Source organism: Pleurodeles waltl, chromosome 3_1 (assembly GCF_031143425.1).
Source record: "Pleurodeles waltl isolate 20211129_DDA chromosome 3_1, aPleWal1.hap1.20221129, whole genome shotgun sequence".
NCBI lineage: Eukaryota > Metazoa > Chordata > Amphibia > Caudata > Salamandridae > Pleurodeles > Pleurodeles waltl.
In genome coordinates, this window is record NC_090440.1 from 1,175,394,719 (window position 1) to 1,175,417,587 (window position 22,869).

Genomic DNA, 22,869 nt, shown 5'->3' on the forward strand with positions numbered 1-22,869 from the left:
GTGTTTGCAATGACCGACAGACCAGCCAGAGAGGTGACCGTAATGAGCTCTCTACTCTCCATACAGTCCACCATAGCTCAGATTTCTATTGCATATCCTGTTTGCAGGAATCCCTGAAAGATCTGTGCTCTTTGCTATCTCATTCATTTTAGTGCATTGTTGCTTCTACCAGGTTTTCCATGGACCCGAGCCAGCCCCAGCCTTAGCTTCCACTAAACTCAAGTTGTTTCTAGGATATTATACCTTACTATTCTTGGATCTAAGCGTAAACCCCCACCTGCCTATGTAGCAGATAAAGAGAAAAAGATCTCTCTTCAAATCCTATTCAGACTGCAGGCAAAGTAAAATGTATGCAAACAATAAGCACAGTCAGTTCATTGGTTATTTTAATCAGTCTGATACCTTTTCATTGTGACATCTGTAAAACATTCTCTAAGAAAATTTTAACAGACTGGGAAAGAAACAGCCTTTAATCTCACTGAAAATATTATTCTCCAGTATTGGATCTTTCATAGATTCACATGCATGAATCATCCCCTGTATTCGAAGTGGGAGTCCCACGCTACCATAATAAAGCAGCATATATCACTACCATAGGCTATAATGGTAATGAAAAAGTCAGTTCAATAGCCTAGCTATGCTATCTATGATGACCTCATCAACGACAGCCTCATCCATGATGGTTGTCTACAATGATCGCCTGCGGCAGCTTCATTTACAGTGGTCGCCCACGAAAGCCTCATCTGCGATGGTGGTCTATGAAAGCCTCATCGATGACGGGTGTCTATGACTACGGCCTTGTCTATGATAACCTTGTCTATGATAGCAATGTCTATGACGGCCTTGTCTACGGGACCTCGTCTATAACTGTATCCTCTATGGCGGCCTTGTCTATGATGACGACCTCGTCGACGACAAACATTGTCAACATCAGCCTAGTTGTTTACATCCGCCTCATCAATGACTCATTGACGACTATCTCAGTGACAGTATAAATGACTACAAAAGCATGTAATCGTCAACAAGAACAAAACACACATAATTCAGAAAAACTTAATGTCAGGAGTCAAGGGGACTAATATGAGCATGTCTACAACAGTCCGCAGTATATGGAGAAGCAATATATGGAGCAATTTCACCATTTCGCTCCACCTCTAACTTGAAAGCATGGATCAGGTCCATGTAGCACCAATACTAGACTTACAGGGTGTGGTACACCCTCAGCTGGTCCCCCCACCACATGCTTTTTGGTAGTTTCCATACCCTTTGGGAACAAGCAGCCAAATGCTTCCATCTTCCATTAGCAAACAAGCAATCAGTTTGTTTTTCTTTCTGATTTTAAATAGAAAAGCTGTGAGACCTATTCCAATTGTTGTTATATCCAGGAGGAATTAATATGTCCCTCATAACTCTACCTCACCAGCAAGGAACCGTTATCAACTCTGTCAAAGGTTACTATAAGGGTTGCAAATTCACCGGAAAAACAGATGTGGTCAGACATTGCCACATACATACAGTTTCTGCTGCATGACAGAAAGGACAAAAAAAAAAAAGATTCTGCAGGGGGGCGAAGGGTTCTCATCAGACAGCATCGATTGCTCTATAGATATAGCTTCAATAGGATTCCCTTAATGTGCAGGGTCAGGGGTCCTTGGACGCTAAGGTTGGTTCAAGGCCACAACATTTAGAATCTGAGGTGCAAATGTATTTATTATTTTTACCTTACCATGCCAATGCAGATCAACGACACCTTGCAAGTAGTCAAGGCTGACTCGGACACCATAAGATCTTTTGGTGTATTACAATTTCGAAAGAAACACCCTTTAGAGGGACCTGTGAAAAAGACACTTATCCATATGTGACTGTACCGTTGACTACCCTTGCCACATTCCAAGCAATGATACTGCACGCAGCACCCCACTCTCCGCTCCACTTCATGCCGGAATCAGCCATAGCAGCTCAGAATACTTTACAAAATCCCATAAAACCTAGCTCCCATACCCCAGATAAAGACTGTAGGCATATTGACACCCTTAGTAATAGAAACCGTTCCATAGTGGCAATATCCATCAGAGCAGCAAATAAATTGGCCGTTATCAGGCCTTGCAACTGCCAGATGTAGCATGACATCCCACCTCTGGTGGACTTGTTTGCTGAGGAAAGAAGAGAGGAGGTTAAAGCCATAATCAAGGAAAGGAGCATCATTGCTGTGGCCATTATCAAAGCAATGATGGACGCCTCCATGCTGTTTTTCAACAGGTATTTGGCACCACTGTGCTGATGAAGCACGGCTGGTTCAGATCCTTCTCCTTTCAACTGGAGTTGCAAGCAAAGATAATTGACATCCACTTTGAAGGTCATTTTTAGTTTGGCAAATGTGGACTATACAGCACACTCTCTAGGAGCCCTGTAACACAGACATGACCCTTCAATGTCTTTTTGTGGTTTCATTCATTGACACACATATACGTATGCCTGCAACCAGAATAGAGGCAAGGGCACCAGTACTACCCCTCTAGAAAACTTGATTGCAATCAAGTCTATCCGTCAGTGAGTGGTGAAGGCTATCAGATCTACCACAGATTGGCAGGAAATCAAAGGGCTGCATCACAGTTGCACTCCCAGGACAAGGGTAATTTAGCCCAACTTTCCCATGTTGTCTCCACACTAACTCATATAGGCCATAGGCTGAACATTCTCCTGCTTCACTCCACACTGGGCCAAAATGACCACTGACCGCTGGGTACTCCAGATCAAGAAGTCCAGGAACACTGTGAAATTCTTGTAATAAAATGTCCATAACACACCGCAGAAGGAAAACCATTTGCATCTCTGAGAACTTCTGCAGGATATTCTTCTTTTAAAGTGAGCGAAATGTGTATGCGGTGAAAGTGTGTGTATATGTACGTATGCATGTATGTGTCCCAATAGTTTACTTAGTGTTCATCCCAATTATGTATCTTAATTCTAGCCTTCTAAGATCTTTTTCTCCATCTCCTCCTCTGATACTGATTGGTACAGAGTCTGTGACAAAGTATTTACAGTTTTGCTTTTTTTGTTTTTGTTTTTTAAAGGGAAGGCACCTGATAATTCTTCTCTCTTAAGAAGGCATGCAGGGCCACTTTGTGTGGGTCTTAGTGGCTCTATAAATCTGGAGTAAGGAGGTGCAGCACAAATCAATGCATTGTCTTACTCTGTCCTGGGATGGCGTTCCATGGGTGTCACTTGGGTGTTCCCTCGCAACTCCCATGGTTTTTGACACATTTCCAAATTTACCAGAACTGGTAGACTTGAGAATGTGCCAAAAAGATACACCTTCTCAGTGGAGGCATCACAAGGCAAAATATCTTTATTTCTGTTTGTTACTTCCTGTTTTTGCGAGTGCTGCAGAATTCAGCACACATAGAAAGAGCGATATGCCTCTGGATTGCTTGTGTGCTGGAAGGTTTCCCTTCCTGCGTTAAAAAAAATTCTGTATGTAATGCAGGCACCCTTGCCCCTTGGTGCAAGAATGCCTACGTTGGCGCTATTCTGCCAAAAGGGCGCCAGCGCAGGGGAAAAGGCAGGAATGTGCTGTATTGCCTTAAATATGGTGCATGGCTGGCTTTCCCTGTCACGCAGTGCAGTAAGGTGACATTCTGCGCTGCCCTGCACTGCATGACATTCCCATAAATATGCCCATAAATCTAAATGAGATACTGGGCCATACGCCCTAAGTTTAAGTGAGAGGGGAAAATCGTCAACAGAGGCGATATTCTGTAGGCACATTAGTTGTTATTTGGCCATACAGGCTGTTTCTTCAAGTTAGATGGGGAAATGGCTACTGTTATTTTTATATGGGGAGATAGGATATGGAGAGGGGTTGTAGTCATTACTCTCCACACTATATTTACACACAAGGCGGCATGCTCCTTTACATTTTTCTGCTCAAGTATGGGTGTTTACTGTGACCAGGAGGCCAGGATGAAGTTCTTCATAGTTACATCCTATAATGTGATCAGTCACACTTCCCTCACTATGATACTCATAGCTCCCACATGGGTGCGTCAACACTGGTACACAACACTATTGGATCTGTCTGTAGTGCCACATCACAAGCTCTCAAACAGACCAGACCTATTGACTCAAAACAAAGGTCAGATCAGGCATCCCAATCCTAGTATGCTCAACCTGAAGTCATAGAGTTTGGAAATCTACAGCTTCAATCAGAATGTATAGACTTTCTAAAAGAAACACATAAACCTTCAACCAGGCAGTGCTATGCAGCTAAATGGAAACATTTGGTATATTACTGTCAACCAAAAAACATTGATCCACTTAAAGCATCCGTATAGGATATTGTATGTTATTTGCTTTACTTACAAAAAGCAAATCTTGCATATTCCTCTATTAAAATTATTTTAACAGCATTATCAGCCTACCTCCAAAACAGACAACATACCTCTCTGTTTAGAATTCCTGTCATAAAAGTTTTCATGGAAGGCCTTAAAAGAGTAATTCCACCTAGAGCTCCACCAGCTCCTGCCTGGAATCTTAACATTGTGCTCACAAGGCTTATGGGTCCACCATTTGAACCCATGCATTCTTGCGCTCTTCATTTTCTCTCATGGAAAGTTGTTTTCCTGGTAGCAATTACTTTCTTAAGGAGAGTAAGTGAAATTCAAGCATTCACTTTAGAAGAACCCTTTTTCCAAATTCACAAACTCAAAATAGTACTGAGTACACATCCAAAATTTCTACCCAAAGTTTTTTCACCATTTCACATCAATCAGTTAGTGGAATTGCCAGTCTTCTTTCCAGAGCCAGATTCAGTTGCTGAAAGAGCTCTCCACACTCTTGATCTCAATAGAGCTCTCATGTATTATATAGACAGAACAAAAGATTTTAGAAAATCTAAACAACTCTTTGTGGCTTTTCAACCGCCTCATAAAGGTAATCCTATTTCGAAATGAGGATTGGCCAGATAGTTAGTAAAGTGTATTCAAACTTGCTATCTTAAAGCTAAAAGGCAACTATTAGTAACTCCAAAAGCACATTTTACTAGAAAGAAAGGCGCTTCAATGGCATTCTTAGGAAATATACCAATGGCAGACATATGCAAAGCAGCCACATAGTCCACATCACACACATTTACTAAACACTACTGTGTGGATGTGCTATCTCGCCAACAAGCAAATGTTGGTCAAGCAGTGCTTAATACACTATTTCAAATTGCTCCAACTCCTACAGGCTAGCCAGCGCTTACTTTAGGAGGGGACTGCTTTTCAGTGTATGCAAAGCATGTGCATCTACAGCTACACATGCCATTCAACGGAAAATGTCCCTTACCCAGTGTACATCTGTTTGTGGCATGCAGAGCTGCATATTCACATGCACCCTCCCTCAACTCTGCAAACCTGTAGCCGTTGTAGTACTTTCTTATGTATTTATTTAGATACATTGCATTGACATCTTCTTTACTTACTATATATATATGTACATATAACTATGGAGCCTGACTCGTGTTGTGCAACGTTCTGTACAACAGTTGTTTGGGAAATAGGAGCCACCACAGGCATAGAAGGTTTCTGTCACATAGCCATTATTTTCCCCACCTCCCCTTTGAGTGTATCCAATTTATCTCGAAGTGGTTTAAGCAGATCATTAATGGCAGTTATAAGATTATTCCAGTGGGTTCAGGATTAGGTGGCATTATAGGGCCCAGTTCGCTAACAGCCCCCTTTCTGCATCATTTCCTCCTTTTAACGGCAGGTGAGTGATTAACTGATATAGGGGTAGCAGTAACTATATCCATACACCATGTGTGGTCATCACCATTCCTAATGTCCTCCAATTCTAGAGTGTGATTAGTATCAGTTACCAGGTCTAATAGTCTGGGGGATTCCTCTGTACCTTCCCTCGGTCCAGCTGCCCCAAGAGATAGACGCCTTTCGGCAAGATAAATTTCCTTGGAGATAACTCCCACCGCCCCTACCAAAAAGGAGTAGATTGTTGAACAGCGTGATTCAGTATCTACCTTCTGAACTATGGGTTTAGGTTTACCCATAGTTTTAAGATCTATATTAACACACCCTTCAATAACTCAATTACAGCTGCAAGGGAGCCGGCATTCAATATAAGAGAAAAATGATAGCACAAATAAATATCTTGCATACTTCCTCAGTAGGCCTTTTGGTCATACATCATTATATAAACAGCCTATTCAAACATTAATGGATCCTAAAGCCAAGGGAGTAGGCCCAGCCCAGCCTCATTCGGCCACGGACAGGCGAAGACCAGGCCTAGAGCAGGGGAAAGTGCAAGTCAAATTTATGCACCCTCGGGCGCTGCAGAGCGTCGTAGGCAGCCTCCTCCCACCAGGATTCCTGGAAGGTGTGGTGCGGTTGAGCCAGTAGGTCACAGCAGGGGGCACTGGGGCGGTCAGGTGCAGAGGTGCAGAGGTGTAGTGCAGTGTTGGGTGCCCAATTGCAGGGAATGGGGATTGGGCATGTTGGAAAGATTCTGCAGGTTAGGACTGGGTGTCCAGTTTGGGTGAGCCACCAAGTGGGCTCAGGTCTTGTGATGATGGGGGGGGACATAGAGAGACTAGTAGTCCTTTTCTACTCTGTCCTGGGTGTCCAGATGCAGAGGGTTCTTGGACCGTCGGGTGTCTGTCACCAGTGGCGGTGGAGGTGGCCCACAGAAACAGGCTGCAGGCGTCGACTGGAATAGCAGACCGGGTGGACCAACAAGTGGGCTCAAGTCTCACAAGCCTGGACGGCGCAGAGACACCAGTGATCCTCTTTTCCTCAGTCTGGGGCGTGTGCATACAGAGGAGGAGGGGACAAGCGGGGTTGCTGTCACTGGAGGCGGTCACAGTTGGGGGGGCGGGGCTGCAGAAAGAGGCTGCAGGTGTCGGAGTGAAGGTCACAATGGGTAAATTCAAGCTGGACTTTATCTATGGAGAAGTTGGGGACCTTTTTGGCAACCTCAACGCGGAGTGGGAGGTTTGAGTGGAGTGGTGCTGTCTGTTCGTGGTTTTTGCGATCCGGAGTCCTCTTCAGCGGGTTTTGAGTGCCTTCAAGAATGCAGGAGAGCAACTCAGCTACTCCATGGGAGTTCAGTGGGGCTTGGGTAAAGGCTGGCAGTCTTCCCGAGCTTTTGAAAGTTCCAGCAGCTGGAGGACGAGGCGACAGCCATGATTGTCGAAGTCCGCAGGCAGGCTGAGAGGACTGGCTCTTAGTCCATCACTGGTCTTCAGTTCTCACTTTTGTGTCTCTGGAGAGTGCTTCTTCGTCAGGTCAGCGGTATCTAATTTTCAGTTACAAGGGGCTCCCCTAAATACTCAATTTAGGGTTGTTCAGGGGAGTGTAGGATAGAAGCCAATCGGTTACTTACCCCTGGGGTCACTACACCTCCTAAATGACCACTTCGTTTAGGAAGTGGGCATAACCCTGTTCCAGAGTTAATAATTCTGCTAACCCCAAGATGGCAGATTTCTACTATTTGTGTCCAAATCAGGCAGCTCACCTTAAGGATGGGACTGACCTGAGGGTTGGACACACCCACTGAATACTAGATTTCCCACCTGTTCCAGTGTTAAATAGGCCCTGGGGCAGGGGGGCGACATCTGTCCTTTGAATGAAGCCAGAGCTGCATACCAAATGTGGTGGGCTTCTTTGAAGCCTCCTGCCTTGGAATTTGCAGGTCATCCTGTTGGGTGGGTTGTGTAAATACCTCGCCCAGAGCAGACTTTGTTTCTGGCTGCCCGAGAGCAAAAGCTCTCACCCTAAGGGTCCAGAATCTTGTCTGGTGGTGGCAGGCTGGCTATAACTAGTCAGTCTGCACATTGGCAGTTGGTAGGTTATCAGGAGGCACCTTTAAGATGCCCCCTGGCTGCATGCATTAATAAATCAGTGAGGGTTTATTAATATAATATGTTTGATACCAAACATCCTTATTTTCAGTGAAGCCATCATGTAGCTGAGGAACTCATAGTGACCATTGTCCAGCACATGTATTTAAAATGTCTTCCCTGTTCACTCCCTATGTCTAAGAATGGATAAAGACATAGCAGGGGCATAGCTGCGGTTGCAGGTATGTCCTCACATGTAATATAATGCACCTTGCGTTAGGGCTGTAATGCCTGCTGTAGGGGTGACTTACATATATTGCATGCAATGTTTAGGGGGCAAGTGACACAGGCTCTTTGCCATGTTGTATTTTCACTTATAGCTGCACCAACACACACTGCCTGCAATGGCAGTCTGCATGTGCTAGGTGAGGGGTCCCTGAGGATGGCACAAGACATGCTTCTGCCCTTGGGGAACCTTTTTGGGTGGGTGGGGGGGTGCAAAGGTATTGCCAATTGGAGAACAATTACACAATTTTAGGGAAAGTGATCTGTCACTGGGGACCTTTTTAGCAGGAATCCAATACACTTTCAGTCAAAATTGCATCAGTTGCCAGTCAAAAAAGTGGGGACGGCCATTTCAAAAAGCGCCACTTTCCTACAGGATACAGTTAGTAACTACCGCCCTATTAAAAGATGTTTCTGATTTGGTCTGTATCGAAACCCATAGAGTAGTACAGAATGTGATGATGTCATCCAAGAAGGATTGACCAAGCTCCTAATGAAGATGTCATCTAAACTACTTTGTGTTTGCACTAGTTTAAATATGAAAAATCTATTATCCTCTGTTTTTATGTTGGCAGCGTTGGCATACTCTCAAATTGCTGTCTCATGAGAAACAGTAGAAACACTTTTACTATTATATATACTTAAGTTATGCCTGATTGGTTTGAAATCCAGCATGGAAGCCAATTCAGCAGCATCCGCTACAGATGGAATACCTCTGTGCCTCCTACAGGCCACTAGATTGAACCAGTTCTAGGAACTATAAAAAGGGAGACAAAAACAAGTCCGAATTTTTAGTAATGAAACCCATGAGCTTTAAGCACCTTTTTTTGGTCGTTTTAGGACTAATTGTCCAGGAAACCGATATGGAGATAATCATACTTAAATCAAACTGATCTATAAACAAAATAAGTCTGTCTGCTTCTGTAGACCATTTGCAGTATTTGCTACTAGCACCATATCCACGGCTTATAAGAGAGCCGGAATTGAACTGGAGCCTATTTTTAACATACCCGATCCTTGCACAACAGAATATTTTCCAAATTATTTATGTAAAGAATAAAAATGAGGCAGGATACAGCTTTCGCAAACCCCTCAATTAAGCCTAAAGGACTCTGTGCATTTGCCACTAAATCCTAGCCTAACCACAGCAGAGTGGTTTAAATAAAATGGATTAAAATGAATAATTATTTCAGGATCAATGCCAGAAGTTAACTTTAGGGTCCATAGTCTGTTGTGTTTAAATAAACAGAGGCAGGTCTCAGATCCATAAAAGCACTTTCACTTTATTGGCTGAATTTTGGGTAATTACAAATGAAATGTGTGTGCTGCTAAACAAACACTGTTGCTGGGCCTTTAGCTATTTTAACACTCTTGATTGCTGGTCTGAAAGTACCAGGTAATCCTTGCCTGACAACAGGCTATGCTTCAAGCACTTGATTCTGTGAAGGATACCCTCCCGGAGAGCTAGCGTTACAAGTGAGTGGCTAATTTCATGGGGTACCTGGGTGGTAGCAGCTCCCTCTTTTTGGAAGTGATATAGCCAGACCTATTCCCTCATAGCATCTGGGAGGCTCCATATTATGTTTGGCATATTGTTGTTGCTTTTTAGCCAATTGGCTTTTGCATGTTAAGATTTATTGCACTCTACTTTACTGCACTCCATGCCACTCCATTTTACTGTGCACCACTGTACTCTACGCCACTCAACTCCGCTTTTTACCACTGTACACTAAGCCACTGCACTTTAGGCCATTCTACAAAACTGCTCTTTACACCACTCAGATCTGCAGCACTGCATTCTACGCCACTACACTCTACTTTTCACTACTCTGCTGCACTCTGTCACTCCACAACATTGCACTCTACTCCAGTGTTCACTGCCACTCTGTTTTACTGTGCATTACTGTACCCTATGCCACTCAACTCTACTTTTTAACATTCTACACTAGCCAGTCTACAACACTAATCTGCAACCCTGCACTCTATGCCACTGCAGTCTACTTTGCACCACTCTGCTGTTCACCACAGTTCTCCACTCTCCACCAATGCACTCACTGCACTCTACTCTGCATCACTTCACTCTTTGCAACTATACTTCACTGCACTCTGTGCTTCCTGCTTTCTTCGAAACTGCAACACTCCACTCCACGCCACTCTCCTCTGTGCCACAAACTTTTAGCTATGCTGAGAAGCAGCCAGACTGATGTACATCTGGCTAAAACACATTGGCAAAGCCAATAGCTTTTGCATAGACAAGACATATCATATTTGCAAATGCTTGTTTCTAATATAAACTGCCACCATCAGCTCTGCTTTTTCATTTGTTCTTAAAAAGTGTGAACACCTCCTTTGTTTAGTTAAAGGTTTTTAAAATGTTAATGGCATGAACAAAACAAAGAATAAAAAATTAAATGAAGCTATGTTCCATGACCATCCTTCTGACTCTGGAGGTTGGGGGTTATATATTATTTAAAAGAAGTCATTTTAGAAGTATTAAACTTACTTTTTAAATGGATATCTCCCTATTTGTATAGAAGCAGCATTGCCATACTCTTTGCAATTTACTTTGCGACTGTTACAGATGCTTGGGTTTTTATCAGCATGATAATGAAACACTTTGAGACATCATGGTAATGTGGCACTGCATGCGTATCAAGTTATTGCTATATGTATATATATTTGTGTTAACAGCTTTTGAGGTCTCCGGCTCGCTCCTCCAGCGCACTTCAGAATGCTGGTTTCATCGGCAAGCTCATTGTAGTCCTGAATCTGCATATTTCTGTTTCGGATAGCTTTGTATGTCAACTTTTGGGATTAGTAGTTCCCCTTCTTTATTCAAGTTGAGGGGTCAATAACTGTCCTTTTTGTTGCAATTTGTACCAACCTGTGACTGCATTGGATGTTTATAATTTCAGTTGGAGGATCGAGTTTTGGAATGGCAGTCATCACCTGCAAGCACCCTAAACCTCTGGTTCTCCTCTGCCCCAAACTGGTGTGAACTGGTGCACCCAGCCCTGCTGTACCTCACAGGTGAAAGAAAAGGTAATATGTGAAAGAAGGCTGAATATAGGTTTCATATGAATGTTAAGGTGGCTAGTCAAACATTACAGTAGCCACGTATTGATAGACTAATTGCTATCCTTGGAAGGCAAGCATGTAAGTTGCTGCTCCCTTGAAACACCTAAGGGGATAGGACTGAAATCCTTTACTTCTTTAAGCAGTCCCTGGGGGTAAAAAGTGGTGTGTGAATCCTAAATGGAGGTGGGAAATCTTATACCTTCAACAGAAAGGTCAAACGTTTATGGTTTAACTCAGCACATCCTTCACTATGTCACTTGGACTAAGCACCAATTGGAAGAAGCCTGGATTCTTCATAACTCTCTATACTGTTCTTAGAGGAAGCAGCTGCTATGTCTAGAAGCACAGTTTGGACAACAGTATATAATTCCACCATATATGTCCTCCACAGGCAACTATTGCTTGAATTTGAATGTTTGGGCACTTGAGGCTGTTGATATGGTTGTGCTATCCTAAAGTGTCATCTTTTCTTTTGTCTCATTTGTTTCTTGGTGTGGTTCTGTTATTGCTATTTGTTCTTCCAGGCACTTCTAACTTCCCCCCATTTGTTGAATTTCGGGAGAAGACAATGCAGTGGAAGTGGATTGGTAAGTGGCTGAAATGCCATCATAAAAACTCTTCTGAAGTTTAAGTTATTTTTCTCCTCCATATCCCAAACCTCCTTGTTCTAGAGCATCCATCTTCATGATGTTATTCCAAGCCTTTCTGTCTACAAACTGCTTTCTCATTCCAATTGATCCACTATGTGAGAACACCCCTGGGATAGTGCCCTTTGCTCTGCTATTGTAGAGCTGATAATTGGGAACACCAGAATATGATGGTACCAGTGAGATAGGCTGCATTACACAATTTAACAATCTGTGGGGTTAGGTTGTGTAAATGGTATTAATTTGTTTTGAAATTACTGCACAACTCCATATATGTGCCTACATCCCCACCCAGTATCCCACTCTGTGTTCTGTGCATGAAGGATCACCAGAACAACGTAAGAAGTTTGCAGTTTAAACTCAATATTTTTTAAAAACAGAATAGTAACTTTGTTTGGAAGACTCTGCAACCTCTTGTACACTGGCTAATGATCAATTCACCTTTTCCAAATTACCCAGAATTAAGTTCACTTCCAGTATTGACATATAGGCCTACATTATGACATTGGCGGTATAAAGCACCTACCGCAGCGGTGACGGCTGCCAAAAGACTGTCATCGTGGCTACCATCCGTCTGCCAGATTATGACCACAGCAGGACTTCTGCCACAACACGGGTGGAAATCCGGCTGTTGCCATACTGGTGGATGGTGGTAAGGTGGCAGTGCTACTACCAGCACCGCCACGCCAGTAGACCGACGCCAGCCATATCATGACATATGATACGGCCTGGCGGAAGACCAGCTGGATGAAGGTAAGTTGAGATTCCGGCAGGTAAGGGGGTGTTTTGTGTGTGTGTGTGGGGGGGGGGGGGGGTGTGTATGAATGTGTGAGTGTGTGTAGTGTTTGCGTGGGTGTATGCATGTGTGTCAATGTGTGTAAGAATGGAAAAGTGAATGCGTGTCTGCATGTCAGTTTGAATGTGTGTATGGGTGTGTGCGAGCATGACTGGATGTATGCGTGTATGCCAGTGTAAGTGAGTGGGTGTATACGTGGTGCATGTCTGTGGGTGTGTGCATGTATGGGGGGTCGAAAGGGGAGGAGCATGGATGGAGAGGGGTGTGGGGGGAATCTGGAGAGGGTTTCGGGTGGTGGGGTGAGCCTCCTACCAGTGACAGGGAAGGAATTCCCTGTCACTGGTGGGGCCTAACTCCATGGTTTTTGTTGCTTTGCTAACACCACGAAAACCATGGCGATAGGCTGGCTCAAAATGCCGCCGGCAGTACTATAGCAGCCGCAGGGCTGGTGATGGATATCTCTGGCCCCGTGGCTGCTACCGCCATTGGCGGTAGGAATGGTAAATTGGCAGGTTGGCTGCAGCCAGCCCACCCATGTCATATTGTGGCGGTATGTACCGCCAGCCTGTTGGCGGTACTACTACCACCATAACACCTACCGCGGGGTCATAATGACCCCCTTAGTGATTTAGCTGGGTAATTTATTGGTATTCCTTACCCCCTTTGGAGAATTCAAATAACAGTGGGCGTGGATGACATTTACAGTTTGTAAAATATTTTTATCAGTGAACAGAATGATTGATGTAATGTTTACCATGCTTTCACTTGTATCTTCTCAGTGTACTATCATTGTCTTTGCAAGAAGTTTGAAACCACTTCTGGTCATCATCATTCACCTTTCTCTTTGCCTCCTAAAAGGCCCAACCCAGGATAGTGAGAAGGAGCTGAATGCACTTTTCCAAATCTGGCTGGAGACCAAGGACCAGATTTGCAGCAAGGTGACGTGCCATATTTGGAAGGGAGCTAGTGGGATCGGCTGCTTGTTTAGATGAAGTTGGTTAGTAAATGAGGGGTGCATGCTGTGAGAAAGTTGAGAGGCAGTTGAGCTGGGCAGTTTGCATAACTTTTGAAGTTAGTAACAAAAATCTGCATCCAGTGTTAACACATTTTTTTTAACAAATTTTTTAGGATGATGAAGACAGTATTGATGAAAGCACACCAGACGCCCGAATGTAAGTATCTGAAAATTTAACAACCTTTGTTAGCCCAGCAATCCACTTAAACTGTGTTATATTCAAGTGTTTGTTTTCGCTGGTGTGAGATTTTCAATTGTGTACACTAATGGCTAGATGCTAGTGTATCAAAGTCAAATGCTGTTGGATATGTAGTGGAGAGCAGCATCTTCCACTTTATCCTGACCAACTCCTTCACTGGATGTCATGTCCTACTCAAAGGAAAACAACAGTTGCCATCCGTTGACTAATAATAAAAAAATGCATTGGGCGTCTTCCTGGTCAAAAAGTGTTTATTTTCTGATGTATGATTCTACTACTGTCACCTTCATTTGAAGTCTTAACTTCCTTTGCAGATCAACATACATTGTCCACTCATGCAGTGTGTCTGCTTGTGCTTGAACAGATAATGCTTATGTGCAATATTTAGAGAAAACAACATCTTTACTTAAATATACGTTTTTTGTATTTGACTGAACGTCACATTAATGCAACCCTCTGCGAATTTTGATCGCTACCAGCATTTTTTGTTGGAAGTGAATGTTTTCGCACCCCTTACTTGCCTGAACGTCTGCCCACTGACCTCTGGTTGTCATTGATTCATTGAGGTAACAAATATAGCCACTGCCATCCTAATTTGGTTAGAATGAACAAAATAGAAGTTGAAAAATGAATTGGTGTTTTGGAAAAGCATTCTGCCTTCGAGGTCTCAAATACGGGAAAAATTAAACCAAATACTTTATTAAATTGGAAGAATTCAGCAAAACAAGTTTAAATGATGTTAAGAAAAATCATTACATGTCGGGAGACTCAACTCTAGCATGCATTTAGTGCGAAAATAGCAAGCAGCATGGCAAATAATCAAGACTATTATCATTTTAACTGACTGAGCACTTGCTACAGAAGGGTCGTTTGGAGCCAAATGTTAAGATCCTTAAAATTTAGGACAGTGCATTTATCAGTTCAGGTGCATAGAACCTAATCACATGATTGAAACTTGTTCCTTTCAGTCAAAACATATCTAATGAGCAGGTGGCAGGATGTTCTCCTGTAAAAAGTGTGCAGTCCGCCCAAGGAACGATAATTCATTAATACCATACTGAGTTCATTATTCTTCTAACACCTCGATTTTATTTGTCACTACTAAAAACAAGGCTACGCTTCGCTTTGCAGAAGTGTGCAAATGTATTAATCTGAACCAAATGGCTTCTGGACTTACTAGAGCCATGAAACTCAGCAAACATAATTAGTCCATAGGACCTGTCTGATCAAGAAGAAATAACACCCATCCTTATTTCATTATATATATATCACCCATCCTTATTTCGTTATATATATATCACCCATCCTTATTTCATTTTATATATATATATATATATATATATATATATATATATATATATATATATATGTTCGATGGCATCTGTTGCTGCAGATACACATGTTGTGCACAGTCCGCCATCTGGTGTTGGGTCGGAGTGTTACAAGTTGTTTTTCTTCGAAGAAGTCTTTCGAGTCACGAGACCGAGGGACTCCTCCTCTTTGCTTCCATTGCGCATGGGCGTCGGCTTCATCTTAGATTGTTTTTTTTCCGCCCTCGGGTTCGGACGTGTTCCTTTTCGCTCCGGGTTTCGGGACGGAAAGATAGTCAAAACTTCGAAAAATTACATCGGTATTGTTTCGCTCGGGATCGGGATAGTTAGAATCGACACCGAATCGTGAAGAGCTCCGGTAGCCCTTCGGGGTAATTTTGATCCCCCGTCGGGGCCTGGTCGGCCCGACCGCGTGTAACATCGACACCGATGGAACGGACCCCGTTCCGATTCTGTCCTAAATGCCACAATAAATATCCATATACGGACCAACATTTGGTCTGTAACTTGTGCCTGTCACCCGAGCACAAAGAAGAAACTTGTGAGGCCTGTCGTGCGTTCCGGTCCCGAAAAACGCTCCGTGACCGTCGAGCCAGAAGACTACAGATGGCGTCCACGCCGACAGAACACCGAGAGTTCGAGGAACAAGGAGAAGAGGAGGAAGCCTTCTCCATCCATGAAACGGACTCGGATGAATTCGACGTCGACGAAACTGTGAGTAAGACGTCGAAAAGCACACAGCACAAGAAAACAGACAAGGCCCAGGGGACGCCACTGCCAACTGGCCATGGCTCAACCCATAAAGGTGACCGTCCATCGGCACCGAAAAAGGCCGAACTGGTGCCCAGATCGTCCGACTCGGGTCGAGACACAGGCACGCAACGTTCTCGGGACCGAGAAAGTGTTGCCGAAAAAGATCGACGCCGAGAAGGCGGAGCCGACGCTGCTCGACGCAGAGACAGCGGCACCGAGGATGATCGACGCCGAGAAGGCTCGACTCCGAAAAAGAAGAGATTCGCCTCGGAGCCGAAAACAAAAAAGGACACAGTTTCGGTGCCAAAACAACCAGCAACCGAACCCACTACCGGCTCATATTCAGAGGAACATTCATCGTCCTCTCAAATGCGTAAATACAGGTTTGAAGAGGAGTTACAGACTACTGATGTAGACCATACACAAAAGAGGATCTTCATCCAGAGTGGAACGGGGAAGATTAGCACTCTTCCACCAATCAAGAGAAAAAGGAGACTAGAGTTCCAAACTGAACAACTAACACCACAAGCAAAGGTGGCAAAGAAAGCAACTCCGCCACCCTCTCCTCCACCTGTAACTCAGATATCACCGGCACAAACTCCGTCACATTCACCGGCTCACACCACCATGAGCCAAGATGACCAAGATGCTTGGGACCTATACGACGCACCAGTGTCAGACAATAGCCCAGAGTCATACCCTACCAAGCCATCACCACCCGAGGACAGCACAGCGTATGCGCAGGTGGTAGCTAGGGCAGCAGAATTCCACAACGTGTCGTTACACACAGAACCTGTCGAGGATGACTTCCTTTTTAACACCCTCTCCTCCACCCATAGCAACTACCAAAGCCTGCCTATGCTTCCAGGAATGCTAAGGCACGCGAAGCAAATCTTCAAAGACCCTGTCAAGAGTAGAGCAATCACTCCAAGGGTAGAGAAAAAATATAAAGCACCTCCCACAGACCCTGCTTTTATCACCTCTCAACTGCCACCAGACTCAGTCGTGGTAGGAGCAGCTCGCAAAAGAGCCAATTCACACACATCGGGCGATGCACCACCCCCGGATAAGGAAAGCCGAAAATTTGACGCAGCTGGGAAAAGAGTCGCTGTACAAGCTGCAAGCCAGTGGCGCATCGCAAACTCTCAGGCGCTCCTAGCGCGTTATGACAGAGCCCATTGGGACGAGATGCAGCATCTCATCGAGCATCTACCCAAAGAATTTCAAAATCGGGCAAAACAAGTGGCTGAGGAGGGACAAAACATCTCCAATAACCAAATACGCTCCTCTATGGATGCAGCGGACACAGCTGCAAGAACAATAAACACTGCAGTAACCATCAGAAGGCACGCATGGTTACGCACATCTGGCTTTAAGCCAGAAATACAGCAAGCAGTACTCAATATGCCGTTCAACGAACAACAATTGTTCGGACCAGAGGTTGACACGGCGATTGAGAAGCTGAAAAAGGACACTGACACAGCCAAGGCCATGGGCGCGCTCTACTCCCTGCAGAGCAGAGGCACTGTCGGCACCTTCCGTAAAACAGCTTTCAGAGGGGGTTTTGGGGTCAGGCCACACAAGCCAGCACCTCACAATCAACACCGTCTACCTACCAGGGACAGTACCAAAGGGGAGGTTTTCGGGGCCAGTACAGAGGAGGACAATTCCCGAGAAACCGGGGGAAATTTCAAAGCCCCAAAACCCCAACAACCAAACAGTGACTTACAAGTCACTCAACCCCTCCACATAACACCAGTGGGGGGAAGACTAAGTCAGTTTTATCAATCATGGGTGGATATAACAACAGACACTTGGGTCTTAGCAATTATCCAACATGGTTATTGCATAGAATTTCTACAGATCCCTCCAAATATCCCACCAAAAACACAAAAAATGTCAAAACAGCATTTAGACCTCCTAGAAATAGAAGTTCAAGCACTACTGCAAAAAGAACCAATAGAACTGGTACCATGTACAGAAATAAACACAGGAGTCTATTCACTGTACTTTCTAATACCCAAAAAGGACAAAACACTGAGGCCAATCTTAGATCTCAGAATACTAAACACCTACATCAAATCAGACCACTTTCACATGGTCACGCTACAGGAAGTGTTACCACTGCTAAAGCAACAAGATTACATGACAACCTTAGATCTCAAAGACGCGTATTTCCACATACCAATACATCCTTCGCACAGGAAATACCTTAGGTTTGTATTCAAGGGAATACACTATCAATTCAAAGTCTTACCGTTCGGTATAACAACCGCACCAAGGGTATTTACTAAATGCCTAGCAGTAGTAGCCGCACACATCAGAAGGCAGCAAATACACGTATTCCCGTATCTAGACGATTGGCTAATCAAGACCAACTCGCTAACAAAGTGTTAACAACACACAGAGTATGTCATACAAACCCTCTACAAACTCGGGTTCTCCCTCAACTACACGAAATCAAACATTGTGCCGTGCAAAATACAGCACTACTTAGGAGCGGTAATCAACACAACAAAAGGATTAGCCACTCCGAGTCCACAAAGGGTTCAAAATTTTCACAAGGTCATACAGGCCATGTATCCAACACTAAAAATACAGGCAAAAGTGGTTTTAAAACTCCTAGGCATGATGTCCTCATGCATAGCCATTGTCCCAAACGCAAGACTGCACATGAGGCCCTTACAACAGTGCCTAGCATCACAATGGTCACATGCACAGGGTCACCTTCTAGATCTGGTGTTGATAGACCGCCAAACATACATCTCGCTTCTATGGTGGAACAGTACAAATTTAAACAAAGGGCGGCCGTTCCAAGACCCAGTGCCACAATACGTAATAACAACAGATGCTTCCATGACAGGGTGGGGAGCACACCTCGATCACCACAGCATCCAAGGACAATGGGACGTACATCAAACAAAACTGCATATAAATCACCTCGAATTACTAGCAGTATTCCTGGCGCTAAAAGCATTTCAACCCATCATAACCCACAAATACGTTCTTGTCAAAACAGACAACATGACAACAATGTATTACCTAAACAAGCAAGGGGGAACACACTCGACACAGCTATGTCTCCTAGCACAAAAGATATGGCAATGGGTAATTCACAACCACATTCGCCTAATAGCACAGTTTATTCCAGGGATCCAAAATCAACTAGCAGACAATCTCTCTCGAGATCACCAACAGGTCCACGAATGGGAGATTCACCCCCAAATCCTAAACACTTACTTCAAAATTTGGGGTACACCGCAAATAGACCTATTTGCAACAAAGGAGAACGCAAAATGCCAAGACTTCGCATTCAGGTACCCACACAGACCGTGTCCAGGCAATGCCCTATGGATGAACTGGTCAGGGAAATTTGCATACGCTTTTCCCCCTCTCCCTCTCCTTCCATATCTAGTAAACAAATTGAGTCAAAACAAACTCAAACTCATATTAATAGCACCAACATGGGCAAGACAACCTTGGTACACAACACTACTAGACCTGTCAGTAGTACCACACGTCAAGTTACCCAACAGGCCAGATCTGTTAACACAACACAAACAGCAGATCAGGCATCCAAACCCAGCATCGCTCAATCTAGCAATCTGGCTCCTGAAATCCTAGAATTCGGACATTTAAACCTCACTCAAGAATGTATGGAAGTCATAAAACAAGCTAGAAGACCATCCACTAGACACTGCTATGCAAGCAAATGGAAAAGGTTTGTTTGCTACTGCCATAATAATCAAGTTCATCCATTACACGCATCCCCAAAAGATGTAGTGGGATACTTACTACACTTACAAAAGTCAAATCTAGCCTTCTCTTCCATAAAAATACACCTTGCAGCAATATCTGCATACCTGCAGATTACCCATTCAACTTCACTGTTTAGGATACCCGTCATTAAAGTATTTATGGAGGGCCTAAGAAGAATAATACCACCAAGAACACCACCTGTTCCTTCATGGAACCTTAACATCGTCTTGACAAGACTCCTGGGACCACCTTTTGAACCCATGCATTCTTGTGAAATACAATTCTTAACCTGGAAAGTTGCATTTCTCATTGCCATCACATCTCTAAGAAGAGTAAGTGAAATTCAGGCATTTACAATACAAGAACCTTTTATCCAAATACACAAAAATAAGGTTGTACTAAGAACCAATCCTAAATTCCTACCAAAGGTTATTTCACCGTTCCACTTAAATCAAACGGTAGAGTTACCAGTGTTCTTCCCACAGCCAGACTCAGTAGCTGAAAGGGCACTACATACATTAGATGTCAAAAGAGCACTAATGTACTACATCGACAGAACAAAGGAGGTTAGGAAAACAAAACGACTGTTTATTGCATTTCAAAAACCTCATACAGGAAACCCAATATCAAAACAAGGTATAGCCAGATGGATAGTTAAGTGCATCCAAACCTGCTATCTTAAAGCAAAGAGACAACTTCCCATTACACCAAGGGCACACTCAACCAGAAAAAAAGGCGCTACCATGGCATTCCTAGGAAATATTCCAATGCACGAAATATGTAAGGCAGCCACATGGTCCACGCCTCACACATTTACTAAACACTACTGTGTAGACGTGCTATCCGCACAACCAGCCACAGTAGGTCAAGCCGTACTGAGAACTTTGTTTCAGACTACTTCCACTCCTACAGGCTGAGCCACCGCTTTTGGGGAGATAACTGCTTACTAGTCTATGCACAACATGTGTATGTGCAGCGACAGATGCCATCGAACTGAAAATGTCACTTACCCAGTGTACATCTGTTCGTGGCATTGGTCGCTGCAGATTCACATGTGCCCACCCGCCTCCCCGGGAGCCTGTAGCCGTTGGAAGTTATCTTCAACATTTGTACATTTGTTTATATATATATTACTTAACCTTAATTTGTACATACTTATTCATTCCATTGCATGGGCACTATTACTAACACACACAACTCCTACCTCACCCTCTGCGGGGAAAACAATCTAAGATGGAGCCGGCGCCCATGCGCAATGGAAGCAAAGAGGAGGAGTCCCTCGGTCTCGTGACTCGAAAGACTTCTTCGAAGAAAAACAACTTGTAACACTCCGACCCAACACCAGATGGCGGACTGTGCACAACATGTGAATCTGCAGCGACCAATGCCACGAACAGATGTACACTGGGTAAGTGACATTTTCAATATATACACACACACACACACAATGGCATGTGTAGCTGCAGATACACATGCTATGCATAGTCCTGCCATCTAGTGTTGGGCTCGGAGTGTTACAAGTTGTTTTTCTTCAAAGAAGTGTTTTCGAGTCACGGGATCGAGTGACTCCTCCTCTTCGGCTCCATTGTGCATGGGCATCGACTCCATCTTTGTTTGTTTTCTTTCCGCCATCTGGATCGGACGTGTATCTTTCCGCTCCGCTAATTCGACTCGGAAAAGTTCTAAAAACTCTCTAATTCGTCATTATTGTTTTGATTGCGTATCATCTCTCATCGGCACTTCGGTACCAGCGGATCCAACTTCTTTACTCGTCCTTCGGGGCACCCCCACCCAACTCGGAAGCTCGTGTGGAAGCCTCATGGACCGGACCCCATTTCGCTTTTGTCCTCTGTGCCACGCCAAGTTCCCATATACAGACCAACATCTCGTCCGTGACCTTTGTCTATCTCCAGACCATCGAGAGGCTACTTGTGAGGCCTGCAGATCCTTTCGCTCGAGGAAAACTCTACGAGACAGAAGAGCGCGAAGGTTGGAAATGGAGTTGAGAAGCATCAAACGTCTGGACGTGGAGGAAGAGGAAATTATGCACACCGCTGTCTCTGTCCGAGGGTCTGAATCCGAGCAGGAGTCCACGGAGGACAGACCGGTCACAGCAGGACAGCACATGAGTACGCCTGCCCCTGTCCAATCCAAGCCGAAACACAAGGGCTCAGGAACGCCACTGCCAGAAGGCCATGGCTGCACTTGTAAAAAGACTTCCGGTGACCGAACAACAACTTCAGCACCGAGAAAGGCCACGCCACTGAAGCCTTCGGACTGGAGCCGAAGCACAGACTCCAAAACAGACAAACACCGACCCATCGATTCAAAGCCTCGAAAATCCCTTTCGGAGCTGAGGCCGACATCCACTCCCGGCCTTTCAATCCAGAGAAAACCAGCTTCGGAACCGAAAAGACCCATCTACACAGAGCATGAACTTTCAAAACAACTGATTCTAACTGCACGTCCTCTGAAGACTAAGAGGAAGCTACCTTTCAAGGACATTTGGACACTGATCAGCCACCAGCCAAAGTGCCAAGGCCTAAGCAAAAAACTCCACCTGCGCAATTTTCGCTTCATCAGTCTGCTCCTCATTCTCCTCACCTGACTGTCACTACTCCTACACCTGCACAGTCTCCAGTACACTCTGCAGATTCACAACACAACAATGTTGACCCATGGGATCTCTATGATCCAGATCCCATTTCCGATAATAGCCCAGACTGCTATCCTTCCAAACCATCACCACCAGAAGATAGCACTGCATACACTCAAGTTCTGGCTAGGGCGGCATCATACCACAACGTAGTCATGCACACCGAGCCTTTTGAGGATGATTTTCTCTTTAATACATTATCCTCCACTCACACTTCTTACCAGTGTCTTCCCATGCTTTCAGGCATGTTGAAACACGCACATCAAATTTTTCACAAACCAGTCAAAGCCAGGATCATCACTCCCGGAGTGGAGAAAAAATATAAACCACCTCCCTCTGATCCGGCATTCATTACCCAACAACTACCTCCTGATTCTGTAGTTGTGAGTGCGGTAAGGAAAAGGGCCAACTCCCAGTCATCTGGTGATGCACCACCACCAGACAAGGAGAGCAGGAAATTCGATGCTGCTGGCAAAAGAGTATTATCGCAAGCAGCTAATCAATGGAGACTAGCCA

General features: G+C 44.4%; 1 protein-coding gene across 3 annotated transcripts in view; it reads left to right on the plus strand.

Annotated features, from left to right (window-relative positions):
• Positions 1-22,869, plus strand: part of NFRKB (nuclear factor related to kappaB binding protein) — a 461,159-nt gene that overhangs the window by 120,431 nt on the left and 317,859 nt on the right. For all 3 annotated transcript variants that reach the window (XM_069224477.1, XM_069224478.1, XM_069224479.1), the window contains 4 exons: positions 11,035-11,161; positions 11,722-11,784; positions 13,499-13,578; positions 13,769-13,812. In XM_069224477.1, coding sequence (XP_069080578.1) covers positions 11,035-11,161; positions 11,722-11,784; positions 13,499-13,578; positions 13,769-13,812 — 314 coding nt within the window. The remainder of the gene's footprint in view (positions 1-11,034; positions 11,162-11,721; positions 11,785-13,498; positions 13,579-13,768; positions 13,813-22,869) is intronic.